General features: G+C 44.2%; 1 protein-coding gene across 3 annotated transcripts in view; it reads right to left on the bottom strand.

The window, feature by feature from the left end:
- MYO5B (myosin VB) overlaps positions 1-21,143 on the bottom strand; it is a 461,360-nt gene that overhangs the window by 304,515 nt on the left and 135,702 nt on the right. For 2 of the 3 annotated variants that reach the window (XM_077135492.1, XM_077135490.1), the window contains exon 1: positions 19,068-19,214. The exons of the other annotated variant lie outside the window; for it this stretch is intronic. In XM_077135492.1, the coding sequence (XP_076991607.1) occupies positions 19,068-19,112 (45 nt within the window). In that variant the 5' untranslated portion in view covers positions 19,113-19,214. Of the gene's footprint in view, positions 1-19,067; positions 19,215-21,143 lie in introns of those variants that run through there. 3 annotated transcript variants of the gene reach the window in all.

The following is a 21,143-nucleotide window of genomic DNA, read 5'->3' as shown; positions in this document are numbered from 1 at the left end:
AAGTCAAGAAGTCAAGATTACAGCACAGGAGCCTGATCTGATCAAGGTAGAGGAGTGAAATGCTTCAGGACTTCATTCCCCAACAGAACCAGTGAACAACCAGCACGAACTCACAGAATCTTTTTCAAACCTCTGTAAATTAGATAAAGGATCGAAGTAACAGGGCAAGCACAGAATGTAAAAAAAAAAATTAAAAAGCTGCTTTAAAGGAGTAGGATCTTCTGGCCTCTTGGCAGGCCCCTCCTCCACCCATCGTTGGTTTCAGCATGGAGCAGCCCATGCTCCCATTGCAGATGCCCAGTCCTGGAGAAGCAGAGTAACCTTCCTAGACATACTGAGAACACATATATCTAGCCCAATCTGTTTGGTCATGGCTTAAGGGCCTCACTGCCCCAGAACTTGCCCTGTGTGAACACAGCTCGCAGAGATCTCCTAAAGAATGCTGAAGGAAAGCAGTCAAGTGGTTGCCTGAGCAAGGAATTGCTGGCTGAAGGACATTCAGCACAGTGCCCACAACTGTGAAGAAGCTACTTCCAGGGAAAAGAGGACATCTGGAATGATGTAAATGGAAGAGTTCCTAGGGCTATATGTGCACACCCAAGGAAACCACATGTGCAAAAAGGACCAGGGAGGTTCCTATACTTCGGCCTTAGGCTATTCTATAAACTAATTGTATAGGTAAGCCCTGGAGGAGAGTACTAGCACAGGCAATCTGCAAAGCCTGGGGAAAGATATATTTTTCTTTTCTTTTTTTTTTTTAAATCCCCTAGAGCTCACAGAAAGCTCTGTTACAACAATAGACGGATACAAATTTAAGATATAGATACCTCAGAGTCTAAATTCCAGTGATAACACATTGCAATTCAGAATGCCTAGGTTTCAGCTTAAGACAGCAAAACACAAAAATGGCAGGAAGTGATAGCCCAGGCAAATGAGAAGATCAAAGCATTAGAAACCATCAATGCAGAGGATCAGACTGGGGATATTTCAAAAACTTTTTGAAAATCCTAAATATGTTCAATGAGCTAAAGGAAAGCATGCACAAATAACTAAAGGAAACCAAGGTAATGATAAACACAAAGATCAACAGAGAGATGGAAATTATGAAACAGAACCAGAAACGAAGACCACAGTGGCAGAAATGAAAAATTTCCGACAACGGTTCAGCAACAGGTTGGAGGTGGCAGAAGAAAGAATTAGTGAACTTAAAGATGAGACCACTGAAGTCATCCAGATGAATAGAAAGAAAGAAGAAAAGTAAACAGAGCCTGAGGAACCTGTTGGACACCATCATGGGTGAAAGGGGCAAGGGGAGCTCTCAAGGAGCTGTACCAGCATTCCCTTTTCCTTCTCTACCATTTTTTAACAAAGAAGACCCTTTAGGAGTTCCCTCAGTTTGGACCCAGCAGGCCCCAGGATGATGGATCATCTCCTAAACTAAGTTCATTGATGGATGCGTTGGCAGCACTAGGCAAAAGGACCCTCCACCATTCTCCGAAAGAACAGGATCCCAACCCTTGGGAAACCAAATACCTGCTATTTTTAAATAACTACTTCACAGCCCACAAAAGCTAACTGATGGTTCAGGATTCTTCCAGCTGATTCTCATACTCTACCCAAAGGTGATTCACCTACCAGTTACCGAAGGAGATGAAAGAAGGGGAAAGCACAATGAGAAAAAGTGTCATTATGAACATGTACACACCCTGCAACATAATAAATTAAGACAGCTCTCTCCATATCAACAGTTACCATACTCTGGAGCTGGTTTGGAGGTTTTGTCTGTTTGATGGCAGAGTACATAAATCAGGTGTCAATGGACAATAAAGGCTTAAATGGGGGTGGGGGGGAAGAACATCTCTGGGGAAATTTTTTTCAGTGAAGTAACATTTAATTTTTACATTCACACATGCAACCTTCTTTATCCTCCCCTCTGCTTTGTCAGCTCTGTTAGAAAATAAAACCTGAAGCACAGAAATTCACAACTGTGTACAAAGTAACAACTGTGAAAAGAGAGAAGGGTTTAAGGCTAGTTTAGTGGCCCTCTTCACCCCACCAACTTTTTCTTTTAATAGCTTAAGGTATAATTTCTATACCATAAAATTCTCATTTTAGGCATCTGTAGAGAGCCGCTTTCCGGGTTTGGCCTAGTGGACACGCTGCAGCCTGCTCTAGAGTTCCCCCCGCCCATCGAGTGAGCTAAGATGGCGCTCACATCCTGCTTCCGCAAATGACGCACACGCCCACCAACCCTATCTTCCAATCACCTCTGTATATGTGGCACTAACCTATTGGGTTTGGGCACAGTATATAAGAGGTTACCCGGACGGGGTGGGCGGAGACGACCCACAGGGAGCCGTACCTGACGGCCGCATAGAGGTTGTTCCCCCGCGGGGCATCTTGTCCCGCGCGGAACCTGTAACAGAGAATGCAAGCTTAACTCCAGTAAAGGTCTGTGCTTACAACTGCTACGTGTCTTGGATCTGTGTTTCTCACCAGCGCGGATTTGTCTGCGTCTGTCTCTCTCTCCTCTGTCCCCTTCGCCGGCCGGGGGCTTGACGCTGAGCGAGAAGTCGCGGACAAGTGGTGGCCCGTACGGGGAACCCTTCTGCTGCCTTTCCCCGAGCTGGTGAGGACGCGCATCCTGAGTTCGCGGCGGACTTTCCACGCCTGATCACCGTGGGAAGGTGAGTGCTTCCTATTACGTGAGAGTTAAGGGCTGTGGGCGTTCAGGTAGCCCCAGTGACTCGGAAGAGCTCTCCGAGTGATTAAAGACAGTGCCGACTGCAAGCATGGGGCAGTCAGGAAGTTCACCTTTGTTAGCTCCCTTAAAGACCCTTTTAGCGGACGGCTCCTGTGAAAGTGAGCCGCCCACTTGCAAGCCGCCAGAGTCAGACGTTAGTTCGGACGACTCTGACTCGGAGTCAGATAGTAATGAGACCGAGGGTGCAGACGCGCCTCCACTGATCGATTGGGGGAGGCCCCCTGTCTCACCCACGCAGCCTTCCGCTCCGCCAGCGCCTGCTGCAGGGGCGCGGTGGCCTCCGGTGAATGGTTTTGGTGATCTCGCCAAAAACCCTCACCACGGGCTCCCTCTGGTGGCCGAATCAGGTAATTACAGTGGCCCTCCTTTGCGAGACCCGGAACCCCTTACAGGCTGGTCGGGGGAGGGGCAGTTACAGCCGTACCCCCCGCCTGCGTACGCGAGCCCTCGAGACCTTACGTCACCAAGTGATGGAGGGAGACATTTCTGGAAATGGAACCCCTTTTCAGCCTTTAGACCTTTCGGTATGATGGGTGGTTGCCAGCCGCTTAAGCCAGAACCAGTCTCAGAGATGTACCCGGTTATTATCAATCCCCAAGGTAATAACCAGTATGAGCCATATGATTACAAAATTTTAAAGGAATTGAGGCAGGCTGTCCATCAGTATGGCCCCAATGCCCCTTATACCCTGAACATGATTGAAAACCTCTCCGCCCTGAATCATACACCCGCAGATATTTTTCAGCTGGCCCGTGCTTGTTTACCACAGGGCCGGTATATAGATTGGAAAGCATGGTTTGAGGAGCTAGCTGAGGAACAAGCCGCAAAAAACGCAGCGGGGAGACATGGCGGGTGGAATGCAGATATGCTATTGGGGAAAGGTGCCCACTCCCAGAATCAAACAGGGTTCCCTCAAGAAGTCTACGCCCAGATTTTCCGCTGTTTCGTAGGAGCCTGGAAAAAGCTGACAGGTGAGGGAGAGGCTCAAGCCTCACTCAGCAACATACATCAGGGTCCCACAGAACCCTTCGTGGATTTTGTAGCCAAAATGTAAACTGCGGCTGAGAGAATTTTCTCAGATCCAGGAGTGGCAGAGACTGTAGTTAAACAAATGATATTTGAGCAGTGCAACAAGGAATGTAAAGTTATCCTAGCACAAAACAGAGGGAAAAGCTTGACAGAATGGGTTCGGCTCTGCAGGGATGCTGGTAGCCCGTTAACTAATGCAGGTCTAGCTGCCATGCTAGCCAGCTCCTTACAAGTAGCTGCAAAGAAATCCAAAGACCTAGGAACAAAGCCAAGAGGATGTTATCATTGTGGCCAGTTGGGACACATTAAGAGAAACTGTCCCAATAAAGGCCAACCACCTGCCACTCAACAGTTTGGTAGACCATATGCGGCAACCAGGCTATGTGGCCGTTGCCACAAGGGACCCCATCGCGCAGAAGACTGTAGGTCAGCCTTCAATGCGCAGGGTGTGCACCTTTCTGGCCGTCCTGAACAGGACCCAAAAAACGGGCAGAGGGGGTCCACCCTTTCGGTGGACCCCCCTGCATGCCATCCGGCGACACAACACCCGTCCAAATTCGCGCATCCCCTGGATCAGCAGGACTGGACCTCTGTGCCACCTCCAGGCTTGTACTGACCCCCTCCATGGGTGTCCAGTTGATAGGGACCTCCTTTAAAGGGCCCTTACCAACGAAGACTGTTGGGCTTATAATAGGGAGGGCATCCACAGCCCTGAAAGGACTAACAGTCATACCAGGCGTTGTAGATTCAGATTTCACAGGTTACGCCCAAGTTATGGTACAATCTCAGCAAGGTACTCTGGTCATTGCAAAAGGTGATAAGCTGGCACAGCTCTTGCTCTTACCCAGCTTACATACATTCTTTCCGAGTAGACCCAGACAGAGAAGAGATAAGGGATTTGGGTCTTCTGGAGAAGTTTTTGAGGGCCTCCATATGTCTCTGGAGTCTCGACCCATGCTGACTATTAAGGTACAAGGCAGATCCTTCCTGGGCCTGCTAGATACCGGGGCCGATCGATCAATTATAAGACAACAAGACTGGCCCTCCACCTGGCCGACGTGCAAGGCGGAGGACACCATTAGAGGAATAGGCCAGGTCTCAGCACCCATGCTGAGTGCCACTGCCCTCCACTGGGCAGATGAAGAAGGACATCAAGGCAGTTTTCAACCTTATGTACTACCCTTGCCTGTGTCCTTATGGGGAAGAGACATTCTAGCCCAGATGGATGTTACATTGACCAGTAACTGCTCTCCGGCCTCTAAGCATCTCTTAAAAGGAATGGGATATGTCCCTGGCAAAGGCTTAGGAGCCTCATTGCAGGGACACACCATGCCCGTACAGACTGCTTCCAATTTTAATAGACTAGGCCTGGGTTTTTCCTAGGGGCCACTGAGGGGAGACTCCCACCCACACCTATAAAACTAAAGTGGAAGACCAGTACCCCAGTGTGGGTGCCTCAGTGGCCCTTACCAAAAGAAAAGCTGTCAGCATTGCATACTCTAGTGTCTATACAGCTAAAAGAGAGCCATATCATTCCCTCCACATCGCCTTGGAACACACCCGTATTTGTCATAAAGAAAAAATCAGGCAGATGGAGATTGTTACATGATTTAAGAACCATCAATAACTGTATGGAGCCTTTAGGACCTGTTCAAATGGGGTTACCCCTCCTCTCAGCTTTGCCAGAACACTGGCCCATTATCATCCTAGATCTTAAGGATTGCTTCTTTTCCATCCCACTTCACCCTGAAGATACTCCAAAATTTGCTTTTACTGTGCCCTCTCTTAACCAAGAGGAGCCCTGTCAACGCTTCGAGTGGACGGTCCTGCCCCAGGGCATGACTAATAGTCCTACCATGTGCCAGCTGTATGTTGCTACAAAGCTAGCTAGCACTCGGCAGCAGTTCCCCCAAGTGAAAATCATCCATTATATGGATGACATTCTCTTAGCCCATAAAGACACAGATCTTCTTAAAACAGCTTTATCACATTTAGTCCTTAGTCTTAGAGAAGCCAACCTGGAAGTGGCCCCTGAAAAAATCCAGATGACAGAAATTACCACCTTCCTGGGGGCAAAAATCATGCCTCAGCATGTTTCCCCCCAAAAAGTGTCTCTCAGAGTAGATGACATACATACCCTTAATGATCTGCAAAAGCTTATGGGAGATATCAATTGGGTTCGTCCGTACTTAAAGATCACCAATGCCAAATTAACACCTTTGTTTGATTTGCTAAAAGGAGATTCAGACCTACACTCGCCCCGGTGTCTCACCCCAGAGGTGAGGCAAGCACTACGTCAGGTAGAACAGGCGCTCAGTAGTGCTGCTTTAAAAAGAATACACCCCCAAAAGCCATTCGAAGCCTGCTTACTGCCAACAAAACTACAGCCCACGGCAGTGCTATGGCAACAGGGACCATTACTCTGGGTCCACCCTGGAATTTCCCCTAAGAAAAGTTTAGAGCATTTTCCTACAGCGATTGCAGAGTTGGCATTGGAGGCCATCAAGAAGGCCATACAGCATTTTGGCCAACAGCCTAAGTACCTCAGAGTACCTTACTCTTCTCAGCAACTTGAGATACTTACTGGATGTATAGATCAGTGGGCCATTCTCCGATGTACCTTTTCGGGAGAAATTGATAACCAATACCCAAAAGATCCCCTCTTACAATTCGTCACCCGTCACCCAGTAATCTTTCCTAAGGTAACTTCATCTAAGCCACTAGTGAACGCCCTCACCGTGTACACGGACGGTTCCAGCTCCGGTTCAGGAGCATATTGCGTAGAAGGAGGTTCTCCTAAAACTGTGTTCTTCCAACCACAGAGACCTCAATGGGTAGAATTACAGGTCATTATTACAGTCCTGAAAGAAATTACCGATCCCCTAAATATTATATCTGATTCGATTTATGTCGTAAATTCTGTAAATATTTTAGAGACGGTGGGCATTATAAAATATTCCTCCTCAGTAAGACCATTCTTTATCAAACTTCAAGAGACAATATGTGCCAGACAACATCCTTTCTACATAACTCACATTAGAGCGCACACAGGCCTGCCAGGCCCCATGGCACAGGGAAATCACGTAGTGGATGTGGCCACTCGACAGCCACATATCTTCCCTGCGCTGACACCGTGTCAACAGGCCCAAGAGTTTCATACTAAATTTCATGTCAATGCAAGCACCTTAGTCAGACAGTTTCACATACCGCGTGCAGTTGCCAGAGATATAGTCAGAGCCTGCAATAATTGTGCAGAACAGAGGGTAGTCCCTTCAGTTGGAGTTAACCCTAAAGGTCTCATCCCGGGAGACATTTGGCAAATGGATGTCACCCATCACTCAGAGTATGGTAAAGTTAAATACCTGCATGTGTCAGTGGATACTTGTTCTCAAGTTTTATTTGCCTCTGCCGAATCAGGAGAAAGAGTCCACCAAGTAATTGCACACTGCCTTGCCGCTTGGGCAGCTTGGGGTAAGCCGAAAATATTAAAAACAGATAACGGACCTGCTTACACCAGCAAAGCCTTCCAAAGATTTTGTGCAAATATGGAAGTGCAATTAAAACATGGTATCCCTTACAACCCTCAAGGGCAAGGAATCATTGAAAGAGCACACAGGTCTCTTAAAGACTTGCTCAAAAAACAGAAAGGGGGAATAGGCCACGGCCTGTCCCCGAAGGCTCAACTGTCTGTAGCCTTATTTACATATAATTTTTTAAATGAAAATGCACAAGGAATGACACCTGCCCTACAGCACACCACTCCGAGTCCTCCACATAGAGGTCTAGTCCGTTGGAAGGATGTCCTGTCAGGACAATGGCAAGGCCCTGACCCAGTGCTCAGCTGGGCCAGAGGCTCTGTTTGTGTTTTTCCCCAGGAGCCAGGACGTCAACCAGTGTGGGTTCCGGAAAGACTGGTGAGAACCGTGACATCGCCCGAGGAGGCCACGGAGCTGTTGCCTAAAAAACCAACAAGCCTTCAACCTGAACCATCAGATCAGGCCTCCAACTCTGCTGATGACGGCGGCGACTGACGAGATAGCAACGAAAGCGCCGGTCACCCTTCGATTGTTTAGAAGGGGGACCAGTTTTAATAACCCCCGTTGCCTTCGACCTTTCCAAACTGGGCGAGACTGTACAAAGTCTGTGGAACCGAGTCACCTCATGGTTCTCTTGGCCCAATTTGACTACTTGGATTCTCGTGGCAGTGGGACTATTAGTGGGCTTAGTCACTGTTAAATGTTTGTTAGAACGCTTGTTCCAGACACAGCAGCAACTACGTGTTTCTACCATGTTAGCTATGTCTTCCCAGTCAAATGTGGGTGTGCGTCCCTCCTCGATAGATAGCCCGTCTGAATCACCTGGGGCAAAGCTCTTGTCAGCAAGGTTTGTTGCAGGCTCCCTGGCCACTACCCGTGTTTAGCTAGGCACCAGAGGCTGTTAATTTTGCGCGCCTAGCCGCCTCGACGGTGGAGCTGCGGCCGCAGTCCTGGCCAGACTGGGCTTGGCTCTAGCCATTGCACCGAGGCCTCCGCAGCGTTTCCTATGCCCTGGCTGTCGCTCTCATAATCCCCGCTTGACCCAGTTGCGAGGCGAAGCACTGCAGGGAGGAGTCACGTGGTATCCAGTTCACGGACTCTCCGGTCTCTATATGAGGTGAGCATTCTGGTCGGTGCCAGAGGCTCCGTCGTGTGATGACGCGAGCCTAGTCCAGACTCCCCAAAGCACCAAACTATGTTGTGAGCCACTCAGGCCCACGGGAGCACCATCATCAATAGAGACACTGGGTACAAGAATACGGTCTACGGACCATGCCTCTTATAAAAACAAAAAGGGGGAGATGTAGAGAGCCGCTTTCCGGGTTTGGCCTAGTGGACACGCTGCAGCCTGCTCTAGAGTTCCCCCCGCCCATCGAGTGAGCTAAGATGGCGCTCACATCCTGCTTCCGCAAATGACGCACACGCCCACCAACCCTATCTTCCAATCACCTCTGTATACGTGGCACTAACCTATTGGGTTTGGGCACAGTATATAAGAGGTTACCCGGACGGGGTGGGCGGAGACGACCCACAGGGAGCCGTACCTGACGGCCGCATAGAGGTTGTTCCCCCGCGGGGCATCTTGTCCCGCGCGGAACCTGTAACAGAGAATGCAAGCTTAACTCCAGTAAAGGTCTGTGCTTACAACTGCTACGTGTCTTGGATCTGTGTTTCTCACCAGCGCGGATTTGTCTGCGTCTGTCTCTCTCTCCTCTGTCCCCTTCGCCGGCCGGGGGCTTGACGCTGAGCGAGAAGTCGCGGACAGGCATCAATTCAATGTATACAATTTAGAGTTGTGCAAAACTCAGAGTTGTGCAACCATTTTTACAATCCAGTTTTCAAACATCTCCATCACCCCAAAAAGGGACTTCCTGCTCTTTTGCACTCAATTCCTGTTCCCATCCCCAGACCCAGAGAGTGCAACCACTAATCTGCGTTCTCTATACCATTGGTATTTTGGCTGGGGATGCAGTGAAGCATGAAAATTAATTTGGAAAAATCAGTATCTTACCATATTTAGTCTTCTGATCTGGGTATTTATTTGCATTATTCTAATCTTTATTATCTCTTTTTTAAAATGCAATTTGAGATGTTCATTTGCATACCATTATCATTCCAATTGTACAATGGTTCACAGTATCATCATATAGCTGTGCATTCATCACAATCAATTTGTGAACACTTTCATTACCCCAACAAAAATAAAAGTAAAAAAAAACACTCAATACACCCCCTACATACTTCCCCCCTATTATTTAGTTATTTTTTGTCTTTTTTCTTATTCATCTGTTAATAACTGGATAAAGGGAGTGTCAATCACAAGGCTTTCACAATCACATGGTGTTTTAGTTTGCCAAAGCCGTCGGAATGCAATATACCAGAAATGGAACAGCTTCTAAAAAGACAATTTATTAAGTTACAAATTTACAGTTCTAAAGCTACAAACCTGTTCAAATGAAGGCATCTAGAGAAAGACACTGACTCACGAAAGGCCGAAATCTGTCACATTGGAAGGCACATAGCTGGCATCTGATATCTCGTTCCCAGTTTCACTGCTACAAGCCTCTGATGCCAGTGGTTTACACTCTCAGCATATGTGGGCCTTCACTTAACCCCTCCAGGACACAACTCCGGGATCTGGCTTGCTTAGCATCTCATGGGAAGCCTGGGCTCTGCATCTCCAAAAGTCCCTGTCTGAGCATCTGCTCTCTCTGTCGGCACTCCAAGCATCTCCAAATATCTGCATTTCTGTCAGCTCTGAAACAATTACAAAATGTTTCCCCTTTTAAAGCACTCCAGTAAACTAATCAACACCCGTCGTGAATAGGTAGAGTCATATCTCCATCTAATCAAAAGGTCACACCCACAATTGAGTGTGTCACATCTTCATGGAAACAACCCGATGAAAGGCTTCCTTCCACCCAAAATAATAGATCCAGCCCCATAAGACTGAACCAAGATTAAAACATAGCTTTTCTGAGGTCCCTAATAGCTTCAAACTGGCACAGATGGTCACATATTAAAAGCTCTATACTTATTCAATCATCTTCAAGAATCAAGGCTATTGAATCACAATTTTACAGTTTCAGGTATTTCCCTCTAACTACTCCAACACACCAAAAACTGAAAAGAGACAGCTACATCTGCATAAGAATAACCTTCAGAATGACCTCTCAACTCTACTTGAAATCTCTCAGCCATTGAAACCTTATTTTGTTAAATTTTTCTTCCCCGTTTTGATCAAGAAGCCTTTCTCAATTTCATGAGGCCAGAATCAGGCTCATCCCTGGGAATCATGTCCCACATTGGCAGGGAGATTTACACCTCTGGGATCATGTCCCAAGTAGGGGGGAGATTTGCCCCATCAACTCGCACTTCACATCTCCCACATTCTTGGTTACAGAGCTTGAAATGTTACTAAGTAACTCATTTGGTTAAATAATATCCTTTTCTACAAATGTAGATACACCTCCAAGAGGAGTATGGTACATTAGCAATTCACACCTTTTTTTTTTTTTTTTTTTTTTTTTTTTTTTTTAAGGAAGGAAGGATAGAAGGAAGGAAGGGAGGAAGAAAGGGAAACATCTTTTAAACATTTTCTTGTTTTATTGTATTTTTGTTTCTCCGTTTTTGTTACATGGGCTGGGGCCGGGAATCGAACCGAGGTCCTCCGGCATAGCAGGCAAGCACTTTGCCCGCTGAGCCACCGCGGCCCGCCCAGCAATTCACACCTTTATAATAAAATGGTTTGGTGTCATTTGGAGGAAAAAAGTTGGGATTAACTCCTTAGAAGAAATGTCTTTTTCTCATGGGTTAAGGCAACTCAAAGTGTCATGAGGCTTAGGGCCCACAAAGGCACCAAGGGCTGGGGGAGACGTGAAAAAAGGGTCAAATTAGAAGGAAGGCAGGCAAAGTGCCAGACATCAATTACCCATAAACCAGGAACCATACATACTCTGCATCTCAGCCTCATACTATGAATATTATGGCTCAAGTATTACAGACCAAATGGGTTGACCTGGAAATAATCATCTGAAAAAAGATACTTCTTGTGGGAAACCACATCCTAAATCTCCAAATACCTGATCAAAAGTACTTTTGACAAAAGGCATTTGTGAAAACAAACCTACTCAGATCAATAGTAGGTTTTTGACGCTTAATTCTTTCCTATGCTTAAGGCAAAGTATGCGAGCAGATAGTTGAAATATGTTAACATCACACAGAACATATTCTCAGCATCAATCCTTTCTACCGCAAAGGAATCTCTGGCCTAATATCAACTGTTGGTTTGGGACCTAAATTTCATTCACAGTCACCCTTCTCAACTTCTGTCCCTCCTAAGAGCTAGCTGATAGCATTAGTCAATAAGGTTCATTTTACTTTGGCTAAGATCTAGAAACTGTCATCCCAATACAATGGAAAGACTGAGATCTGATAAATACGGCAGGTTAGGCAAGTGTGCTGCTTATGGCATCTGAGCACAAAAAGCAAGGGAATATAAACCTTGCTCAGGGACAGTTAACTTCACTTTAATTCACTGCTTCAGAGGGTTTCCCACATCTGGTTAATCATTCTACAAATACATGAGTTCAATTACAAGGCTGGTCCCCAAAGCCATATACGCGTGGGCACAGGAATAGGAGAGACACACCCCCTAATGGGAGTCACCACTCTGGTCCCAAGGTAATCAGGGATCTTACACTTACTTATGTTTAGCCACACAATTCTCCAGTTCACTGTGAGGAAGATTTACAATTAAAAGCGAATTACAGAACAAGATGGTCATTTCTCTGAACAACTGTCTTGGAAGTATCACAGTAAAGCAGATTCCAAACCCAGACTGCTTGCCACTTTATACCTGCTTGGCTCTGGCAAGTCACATAACCTCCCCAAGCCTCAATTTATCATTGGATCCCTTCTGTAGTAGAGATAATTCCAAATCATAATACAGCTTTTGGAACAATGCTTGTCACGTAATACTACAACAATCAGTGGCACTTATCAGTTTGAGCCTCAATTTTTGTCATCTATAAAATGAGGAAAAATTTTACAGATGATCTCTGTGCCCGTTTGAAGCTATTATGTGCCCCCAGAAAAACCATGTCCTTCAATCCTCATTCAGTATTGCCGGGTGGAATCTTTTTTATTGCTTCCATGGAGATAAGACCCATCCAATTGTGGGGAGGAAGTTTTGATTAGATTGTTTCCACAGAGATTGTCTCCATCCATTCAAGGTGGGGTTGCTTACTGGAGCCCTTTAAGAGGGAACCATTTTAGAAAAAGCTTGAGAGAAACCAGAACCAACAGAGTCCACAGAGCCAGAGACCTCAGGAGATAAAGAAGGAAGACACCCCCAGGGGAGCTTCACGAAACAAGAAGCTGGAAGAGAAAGCTAGTTGACTTCGCCATGTGTCCTTCCAGCTGAGAGAGAAACCTGAACTTCATCAGCCTTTCTTGAGTGAAGGCAAACTCTTTGTTGATGCATTCATTCGGACATTTTCACAACCTTATACTGTGAATTTGAAACTTAATTTCCCTTGTTAAAGGCCATTCCATTTCTGGTAATCACATTCTGGCAGCTTTTGCAAACTAGAACAATCTCCATATTCTTTTCTGATCCCTTTATTCAGAATTAATCAAGTGTCAATTAACAGAGTACAGGATTTAAGTCCTCTCTTAGCTTTCTCGGAGATTATATTCTGCTTTTTAAAACTCAGCTTTAACCAGTTTTATTGTTCTATATCTTTTAAGTTTTCGATTCCTCATAGAGGACTGGAAGATATAAAATTGTGGTCATAGAGAACCTAAATCACATCATTAGAGTGGGAGAGGTCTTTGGAAATCAACTTCCTACTCAGTTTTCAAATTCTTTCTTCCCAGTCTCTGGCAGGAAAAATGGTTATCCATTTTGTATCAAATACCCTCAGTGGCAGGAAACAACACCTACAGCAATTGCTTGCCTCGCTGCAGACTTCTCAAGTTCTTTATGTCCCTACCTTTGGGAACTTGTGAACCAAATCCATACTGCCATAGAATCTTGTTGCCAGCCATGATGATAATGTCAGCAAAACTGGTTTATAGATTAGATGACTTTAAAATATATCTAGTTTGATACACCTCTGAGAAATAAGGTGTGATTCCATCTCTAATAATTAAAAGACAAAAAAAAAAAAAGGATAGGAAGAGGGGAAGCTCACCCAGTTTAAATGACTTTTCCCACATCACCCAATCACGAATCTTCAGAGTCAGAACTGCAGCCCAATTCTAACTCCAAGCCAGAGCTTCTGGTCCATTTTATCTATCATCTAGTTCAGAACCATGAAATGCCCAAGTACCTCTGCCCATAATAAATAACATGCACAAGTTCTCCTAGACTTACCTGCTTATTCATTATGAATGGTCAGTGGTCATTCCACTATTTTTGATAGAAAAATAAAAAATCATAACAGGGAAAGCATTTACATATCATATTCTCCAGAACTTCATAAAAATCTAATCTAAATCTCTAATACCTGGAATGATGACTAGGAAATAATCAGTCCCATTCTCACCCCCAAAAGCTAAACAAAGAATATCTGATACAGTTATTTTTCCAAAGGATATCAACAATTCATTGCTTCCTTGAAATCATACAAAATACGAAATTGGGATAATTAAACTGATTGAAACTAAGTTATATGGTGATATAATCAGTCATAAAAAGTGCACAAAGACCATTTCACAAGAGTATGCCGACAGGAAAGGAATGCACTCACAATAAAATAGAAGCCAAGACTTCCAACATGACAGTATGAGCAGTTTCAGTTACTTACTCCCCAGGAAAACTAGTGAAAGTTACAGAAACACAATCATTTAAAGGCTCAAGAAATGGTTCTAAGAACAAATAGCAAAGGAAGAAACATCTATTCAAGAAAATCTGGGCGGGCCGCGGTGGCTCAGCGGGCAAAGTGCTTGCCTGCTATGCCGGAGGACCTCGGTTCGATTCCCGGCCCCAGCCCATGTAACAAAAACGGAGAAACAGAATACAATAAAACAAGAAAATGTTTAAAAATGTTTCCCTTTCTTCCTTCCTTCCTTCCTTCTATCCTTCCTTCCTTCTAAAAAAAAAAAAAAAAAAAAAAAAAAAAAAAAAAAAAAAATCTATGAAAATCTGTAAGAAAATCTATGGTATATGAACAAGACTGCTCCCCTTCCATGCCCCTCCTGGCTCAGTGAGGCAGAGCTCCACTCCAGAATACTGCAGCCAAGAACACAGGGTTCTCCTCTCTCAGGTCCCAGGAAGAGATGAACTTCAGTGTTTCTCATTTTGTCCCCAGCTATCTGTTGCTGAGACTAAGTCCCAGGCAAGTGCAATCAAAAGGTGGGAGCTCCCTTAAACACTCAGCCACAGCGGGGGAATGGAGGGTCTGCCTTGAGCATGGATTGTTGACAATACTCAGGCCCTGATAACCATTCCCCTGGCTCATGAAGCAAGGGTTCCACACTAAGAGACGCAAGCCAGAGGACCTCAGGCTGCTGCCCCCACCACTAAATACTCAGCAACTAGAGCAGGAGTGCCACTCAGAAAAGGCTTAGCAGGGTCCACACTTCCACCCAACTCCAGAGCTCTGGCTCAACAAATGGCTCCAAGTCTCTTCCATATGAACTGACATCATTGCAACAGAGTATGGAATAGTTTAAACCTAAGGACTCTCTCAAGAACAGTTGAGAGCAGTGATGAAAAGCAATTTGGAGGAGCAGTATGGATCTAATGAAGATATAGACTACAGGCTGGCCATAGGGAGGAGAGAATCAGGGTAAACTTGGAGAAGTCTTCCTAGGGTCAGAACAGATACCAAACGCAGACCTCAAAAACTACTCCCTTCAAAGAAAAACACTTTGATTGCATTAATAGAGGAATTTATGCCACAAGACACCATTGAAAACAATAGAGCAATGTGGTCTCCAATGAGCAGTTTAACAGTTGGGTGTCATAAAGGAAAGAGAGGAAGAAATTACTTGCAGCCTTCTCAGAGTGGCAGGGGCTTAACCCTTCTGGAGGGAGGTATGATAGACTCACTAAAATAATACAACCAGTCATGAAATTAAACAAATTACAATAAACTCCGAAGGGAGAGGGGCATCAGTAACCATAGTTGCTACAGTATATTATCCAAAATGTCAAGCTTCAAGCAAAAAATTATAAGGCATGTTAAAAACCAAACAAACAGGAAAGTATGACCTATATAGGCACGTATAATTGTCCGTGAGTATGACCAGATGTCAGAATGAAAAGAAAAAATCTTTCAGATGTAAAAATGCTCACAGAAGTAAAGAAAGCAAAGCAAAAGATGGTTTGACAACATCACATAAAATACAGAATATAAATGAAGAAATAGAAATTACAAAGAAGAACAAAATGGAAAATCTGGATTGAAAAGTAAATAACACCAATAATTCACTAGCAAAGCTCTGGGTTGTCCTCTTCCCATGAAGTCAAGGACAGCATTAACTCCTACCTGCCATTACGTAGGACAATATTCACAGAGTATTGCCATCCAGGGAAGCTCACCAGAGCCTTTGGTGCCCAGAGCTTTGGACCAAATACTGCCCAATCGATTAATCTTTAGGCTCCAGCAACTCTAAGAGGTCAGGCTGACACCTTTAGTCTCAAGTCCCTGCAGGAGGCAGAATTGATATCGTGTGGTCCAAAGGTCCTATGACAAATCACATTGTTAGGCTGCCCTGTGGCAAAAGCTTCCAGACAAAGACACCTACCAGGCATAGAGATCACCCTGCAGTAGCTGAAGGAAAAGGCCAGTCTTCTCTTCAGAGAAGGCTATTTCATCATTACATAGGTCACCCCTTCCTCTATCCCAAAAGACAGCCATTAACTTGACAATGGATATCCATTAACTTGATAGTGGAGCGATTCCCTCACATATGCATATGTTTACTTTGACCACATAAAAATACATCCATACATCTAATATTATTTGGTTGTATACTTTAGATAATGGTAGCATACCATGCATATTCTGTAACTTGATTATATTTCATGCACCACTGACATTTATCTTGTTGATACATGTAGAGTTGGTTCACTCATTTTAGTATTCTTTTGTATATGTGTGCATTTGTGTGTGTGTGTGTGTGTGTTTGTGCTGGAATTTATCCACCCCCTATTGGTACACCCTGACAAGAGTTCATTCACTCATTAATTCATTAACTATTACTCAGAATTTACTATTGCACCATGTACTGCTCCAGCACTGGTGTCAGAGAAATTAGATAATGCTTGCATTCATACCAAAAGAATTCCCTTATGGAAATGCCAAGTTTGGGGACATACCACTGACTCTGCCAACAGTCAGCTGGATGTTTGAGTCTAGACTCACAGAAGGAGGTAAGGCTTAAGAAATTAATCTTGAACTCTTTGCTTAAGGTGGAGGGTGAAGCCAGAAGAGTAGTGGAGCTAACTAATAGAACACCTATGACCAGTTAACCCACAAAACTATGAAAAATGAAAACAAATTGTTGTTTTATGTCACTAAATGTTAGGGTGGTTTGCATGCAGCCACAGATAACCAAATTAGGAGGTCACTCTACTGGTTTCCCCAAATCAGACTCGGGTAGTAGTAGGGAATCATGAAAAGAAACCACAACAAAGGCACAGCTGGCACTTCTGTGCCATCCCAGTATTTCAACTTACTCCCAGCAAGAATATGAGAACATGCTTAAACTACAACCAGGTAGGAATTTGATGTTTGCAGTGTGTTTTTAATAATTGCTGTTTGCTGCCCTACCCGCTCTAGAAGACTCTACCCTGGCCAAAAAACAAATCAGAAATTTTGTTATAAAGCAGAATGTTTAAAGAATACCGTACTTGTTTGCATGTGTCAGTCATCTATGCAAACATGCAAAATCCACCAAGCGATCATGTAAGAGGTAACAAGAGAGGCCCAGGTGTTTATAAGGCAGGGCTGAAGGACCAAGTAATGAAGCACAAGGTAATACTTGGAGGCTGCCAGCTGTGACTTATCAGACACCTTTCTCCAGAGGTAAAGCCTCCTGTGCGGAAAGTACAGTAATACTAGGTGCAGGCAAACCAAGACCAGAAAGGCTTGGGAATTTTGCCTTCTCTCCATTGGGGACAAGAAAAACTTGTACATAAACTAACAACATAAGAAGAAAGCTACCAGGCAAGGGCCACAAAAGCAGTGGAGGCTGGTGCCAGAGATACTCGGCAGCAACAGGACTCCCTTAGCTAGACAGATTAAAGAAGGCTTCATGGAAGCAGTGATATCTGAGTAGAGCTTTGAAGAATACGCAAAGTGTGAACATGCAGACACTAGGAAAAGGAGCCCTGCGTAATATACAGCAGCAGGAACTGCGGTGAGGAGAGCCTGCTATAAAGAAGATGGAATAAAAACATAGAAAGTCAGGAATACAGACAGATCACGTAAGACCCCAACACCAGGGTAAGGAGAGAGGACTTTATGATAGGGAGCTACTGAAAGTTTCCGAACAAGATAAAGGTGAGAGTTCAGGAGTGAGCCCCAGGACGCTTTGCCTGGCAGGTATCTGTGGGAATAGTTACCATACACCTCAGAAAAATAAATCCATTTATCACCACTACAGACACAGCTCATGTACAAGTGGCAACCCTGGTGAAATCACAGAGACAAAATATTTTTCAGATAACTTCAAAAATCGTTAGGACAAGAATTGTGTTCTGTTTAATCCCAGGTTAGCTCATTAAGAATAAAACTGCTAGAGCAATAAATTTTTTAAAAATCTACATTTTGACATATCCTTTCTGCACAACTCAATCTCACCGTCTTTCAAGGACTAGCTTGAACTGTACTTCAGATATAAATAATTTTCTTTAGCTGTCTGAATTATAGATTTGAGAGCACACTGCCATTAAAACTTCTGCATTCATAAATGTATAATTTATATTTCCCCTTCTAAAATGATTTGTAGTACAGAAATACTTTTCATATTGTCTTGTTCACCCTGTTTTGCTTATTCTATCTTATCTACCCATTTATATTATAAACTTCTTTTTGAACAGGGCTTGTATATTCCTCATTCATTCTTCCAAAATCCTCCACGCAGTAGGAGGCATACATCAGTGTCCAACAGATTCTTCTTAACTGATTTCCATTGCTCCCTGTCCTGGTAGTAACATTTGAGGGGAAAGTCTCCCTAATACGTCCATTATTCGTGGCCAGTTCCTCTGGCAAAGTAATCTTCTGGAAGTCATGAGTTTCTTTTTTAATATCCTTTAAAAAAAATTTTATGTGTATCTTAGGCCCCAGTCATAGGAACCATTCTTCATGGAGGGAGATGCATAAAACTAATCCAAGTCTGCCCTCGGAGGGAAACTAGCAGGGGCACAAGCTGAGGACAGACTCTGGGGTCTGACCATGATAGTGGGAAGGTCACCCACCCACAGGGATGCCAGGAAAGACAGCTAGAGGGTATTAACTAATATCCCTTATCAAGTTTTCCCCACATCCATCTGAGATTCAAACACCAACAAGCACATGCTGTTACCCTCGGCATTCACACCCAATTGTGAAATCACCACCATTCCACCAGACGTGAGTTTTCTGAGGCTGCTTTCTGACTCCTTTTGTTATAGTTCTTGAGGTTTTGTTTTTTTTAAAACTAAGGATTCAAAATTGCTACTTCAAAAATCAAAGCCCAGTGGCACCCTAGTACCTTTCATACTGCAGCCTTCCACAACTGACCTGCTGGGTAGTACGGAGCAGCACATAACTGCCTCCTGGATCCATCCCAAAGAAGCCTCATTGTAGCGCCAAGTCCCCTCTAATATGGCCCCACATCCTCCTCAAATTAAAATAAGGGTTCCCTTTACCAATATTTTTAAAAAAATGTGTTCTAAGTTCTAAGTCTGGAACACAGAATTCACTTTTTCTATAGAAAAACATCCTAGAAGTGGTAGGTTCCCAGGGCAACCCAAACAGCCTACCTACTTAGGATTAGTATAAATGTTTCTATGAGGAAGTGACTTTCAAATCAGATAGGAGGTGTGCGCCTGTGTATTCCTGTGCCACCAGCAAAAGGGAATTACCCCTGCAGTTATTGGGGACCCCAACTAAAGACAGGGAAGGGCGACAGCCCCACCCTTGCATCTGGACCCACTGCAGCCACCTGCCACCTGTTCAAAAGAAGCTGTAACAAAGGCCTCAACCACCAATGCACTGAAGGTTTGCACAGGAAGCACTAAATATCTAGTGATCCAGTTAACAACTTTGATTTATCAATGAGTATTTAGTAATACAAATGTTATATATTCCCCTCCTCAACCCAGAGTGATATAAGCTCTCTCCTCTCAAGGTATTTACAACTTTATCTGAGAAGTCTCTTAGGGCATTAACAAATTTTACCCATCTTAGGATGCTATTTGAGGACAGCCCTTTGTGGCCATTTACAGATAGATGAAGTAGGTATGGACAGAAATTAAGGGATGTACCTAAAATTAAAAGCTACTGAGAGCCCTCAAACAAACCCAAATCTGGCTCCTATCCTGCCTATTCTCCATGGTTCCAGGCTGCTTCTCTTCTCTGATCCTGCAGGAGGCTTTGGGCAGCCATTTGTTTATCAAATGAGCCACAAGTCCTAAAGCTACCTGATTTAACACCACACCCTTTTATAGGTAGCTCAGCACCTCTAGACTTCTGTTCAGTATTTGCTTGCAGCTTCTGCAGATTTAAACTCCGATCTGCATATAGGCTTATACTAGAAGTTTTCCAAAACTTCAAAAAATAACACACTAAAAGGTTAAGGAAAAAAAAAAAGCGGGGGGGGGGGGATGGGGCTAGGAAACAAAAGGGCCTGGCCAAAGAGATGAGAATGCACTGAGGCCATCCTCAAGTCTATGAGAAATAGGGGACCAATGTGATTACCTACACAGGGAGCAATCAAGAGCTGTCACTGGAATTATAGCCAGACTCTCTGCCAGTAGACTTGGGATATTTCAGGGCTGTTACTTCATGAGATTCTAGCATCCGTTATGCTTCTAAGGGTTTCTAATTTCAGCTGCAAAAGACAAGAGTCCAGGAAATGAGGCAGACATATCTAAAAGCCTGCAGAAACAAAGAGAAGCATCCACAGGAATAACTGCCTGCCTTGAAGGGATTTCAAATAAGAGGCTCAAAGATAGAAGATTAGAAGAGGAAAATGATAGGCAAGAAAACCAAAGTAGCAAACATAGCCCTAAGCTGAAATTCAGAAGAATCATGGAACCAAGGAACCGTGATGAGAGAAGCATTAAAAAGAGACGACTGGCTCTTGTATTTGAAATGAGATGAGACCAAAAAGGTTAAGTGGCAAATTCAAGATCACACCGCTTAGTGGGGAAGAGGGATTAGCGTCTACTAACACACCTCAGGTGCTCAACACACCTCAGTTGAAGCAGAACGTGTTTGAAGACCGTAACTTGGGCTAAGAGTCATTTTATAGAGAAAAAGCACCTAGTCTGTTCAAAGAGCTTAAAAGGGTTATGAAGAGGCTGGTCAGCTGCTTGGCTTTCCAACCGAATGATACTCAGTTTCCTATAAAAGCCACAACCATGAATGAATGCAGTGACATACTGGAGTTCAAAATGGAATTACGGGGTGGGGAAGGGAAGAATTAGAGTGTAATAGGGAAGAACAGAACACATTAGCTACATACTTTAATACTGGCTGATTTACTGAATCACTAAATAAGTGTCAAGACTGTTGGGTTCCAAAAATACTTCATTTGCAAGAATTTGAATGTCTCAACACTTCATAAAGGAAAAAGACTGATGGATTTGACAA

The sequence above is a fragment of the Tamandua tetradactyla genome, chromosome 18, assembly GCF_023851605.1.
Source record: "Tamandua tetradactyla isolate mTamTet1 chromosome 18, mTamTet1.pri, whole genome shotgun sequence".
NCBI lineage: Eukaryota > Metazoa > Chordata > Mammalia > Pilosa > Myrmecophagidae > Tamandua > Tamandua tetradactyla.
The sequence above is the reverse complement of the archived record's forward strand: the minus strand, read 5'-3'. Positions and strand labels throughout refer to the sequence as shown.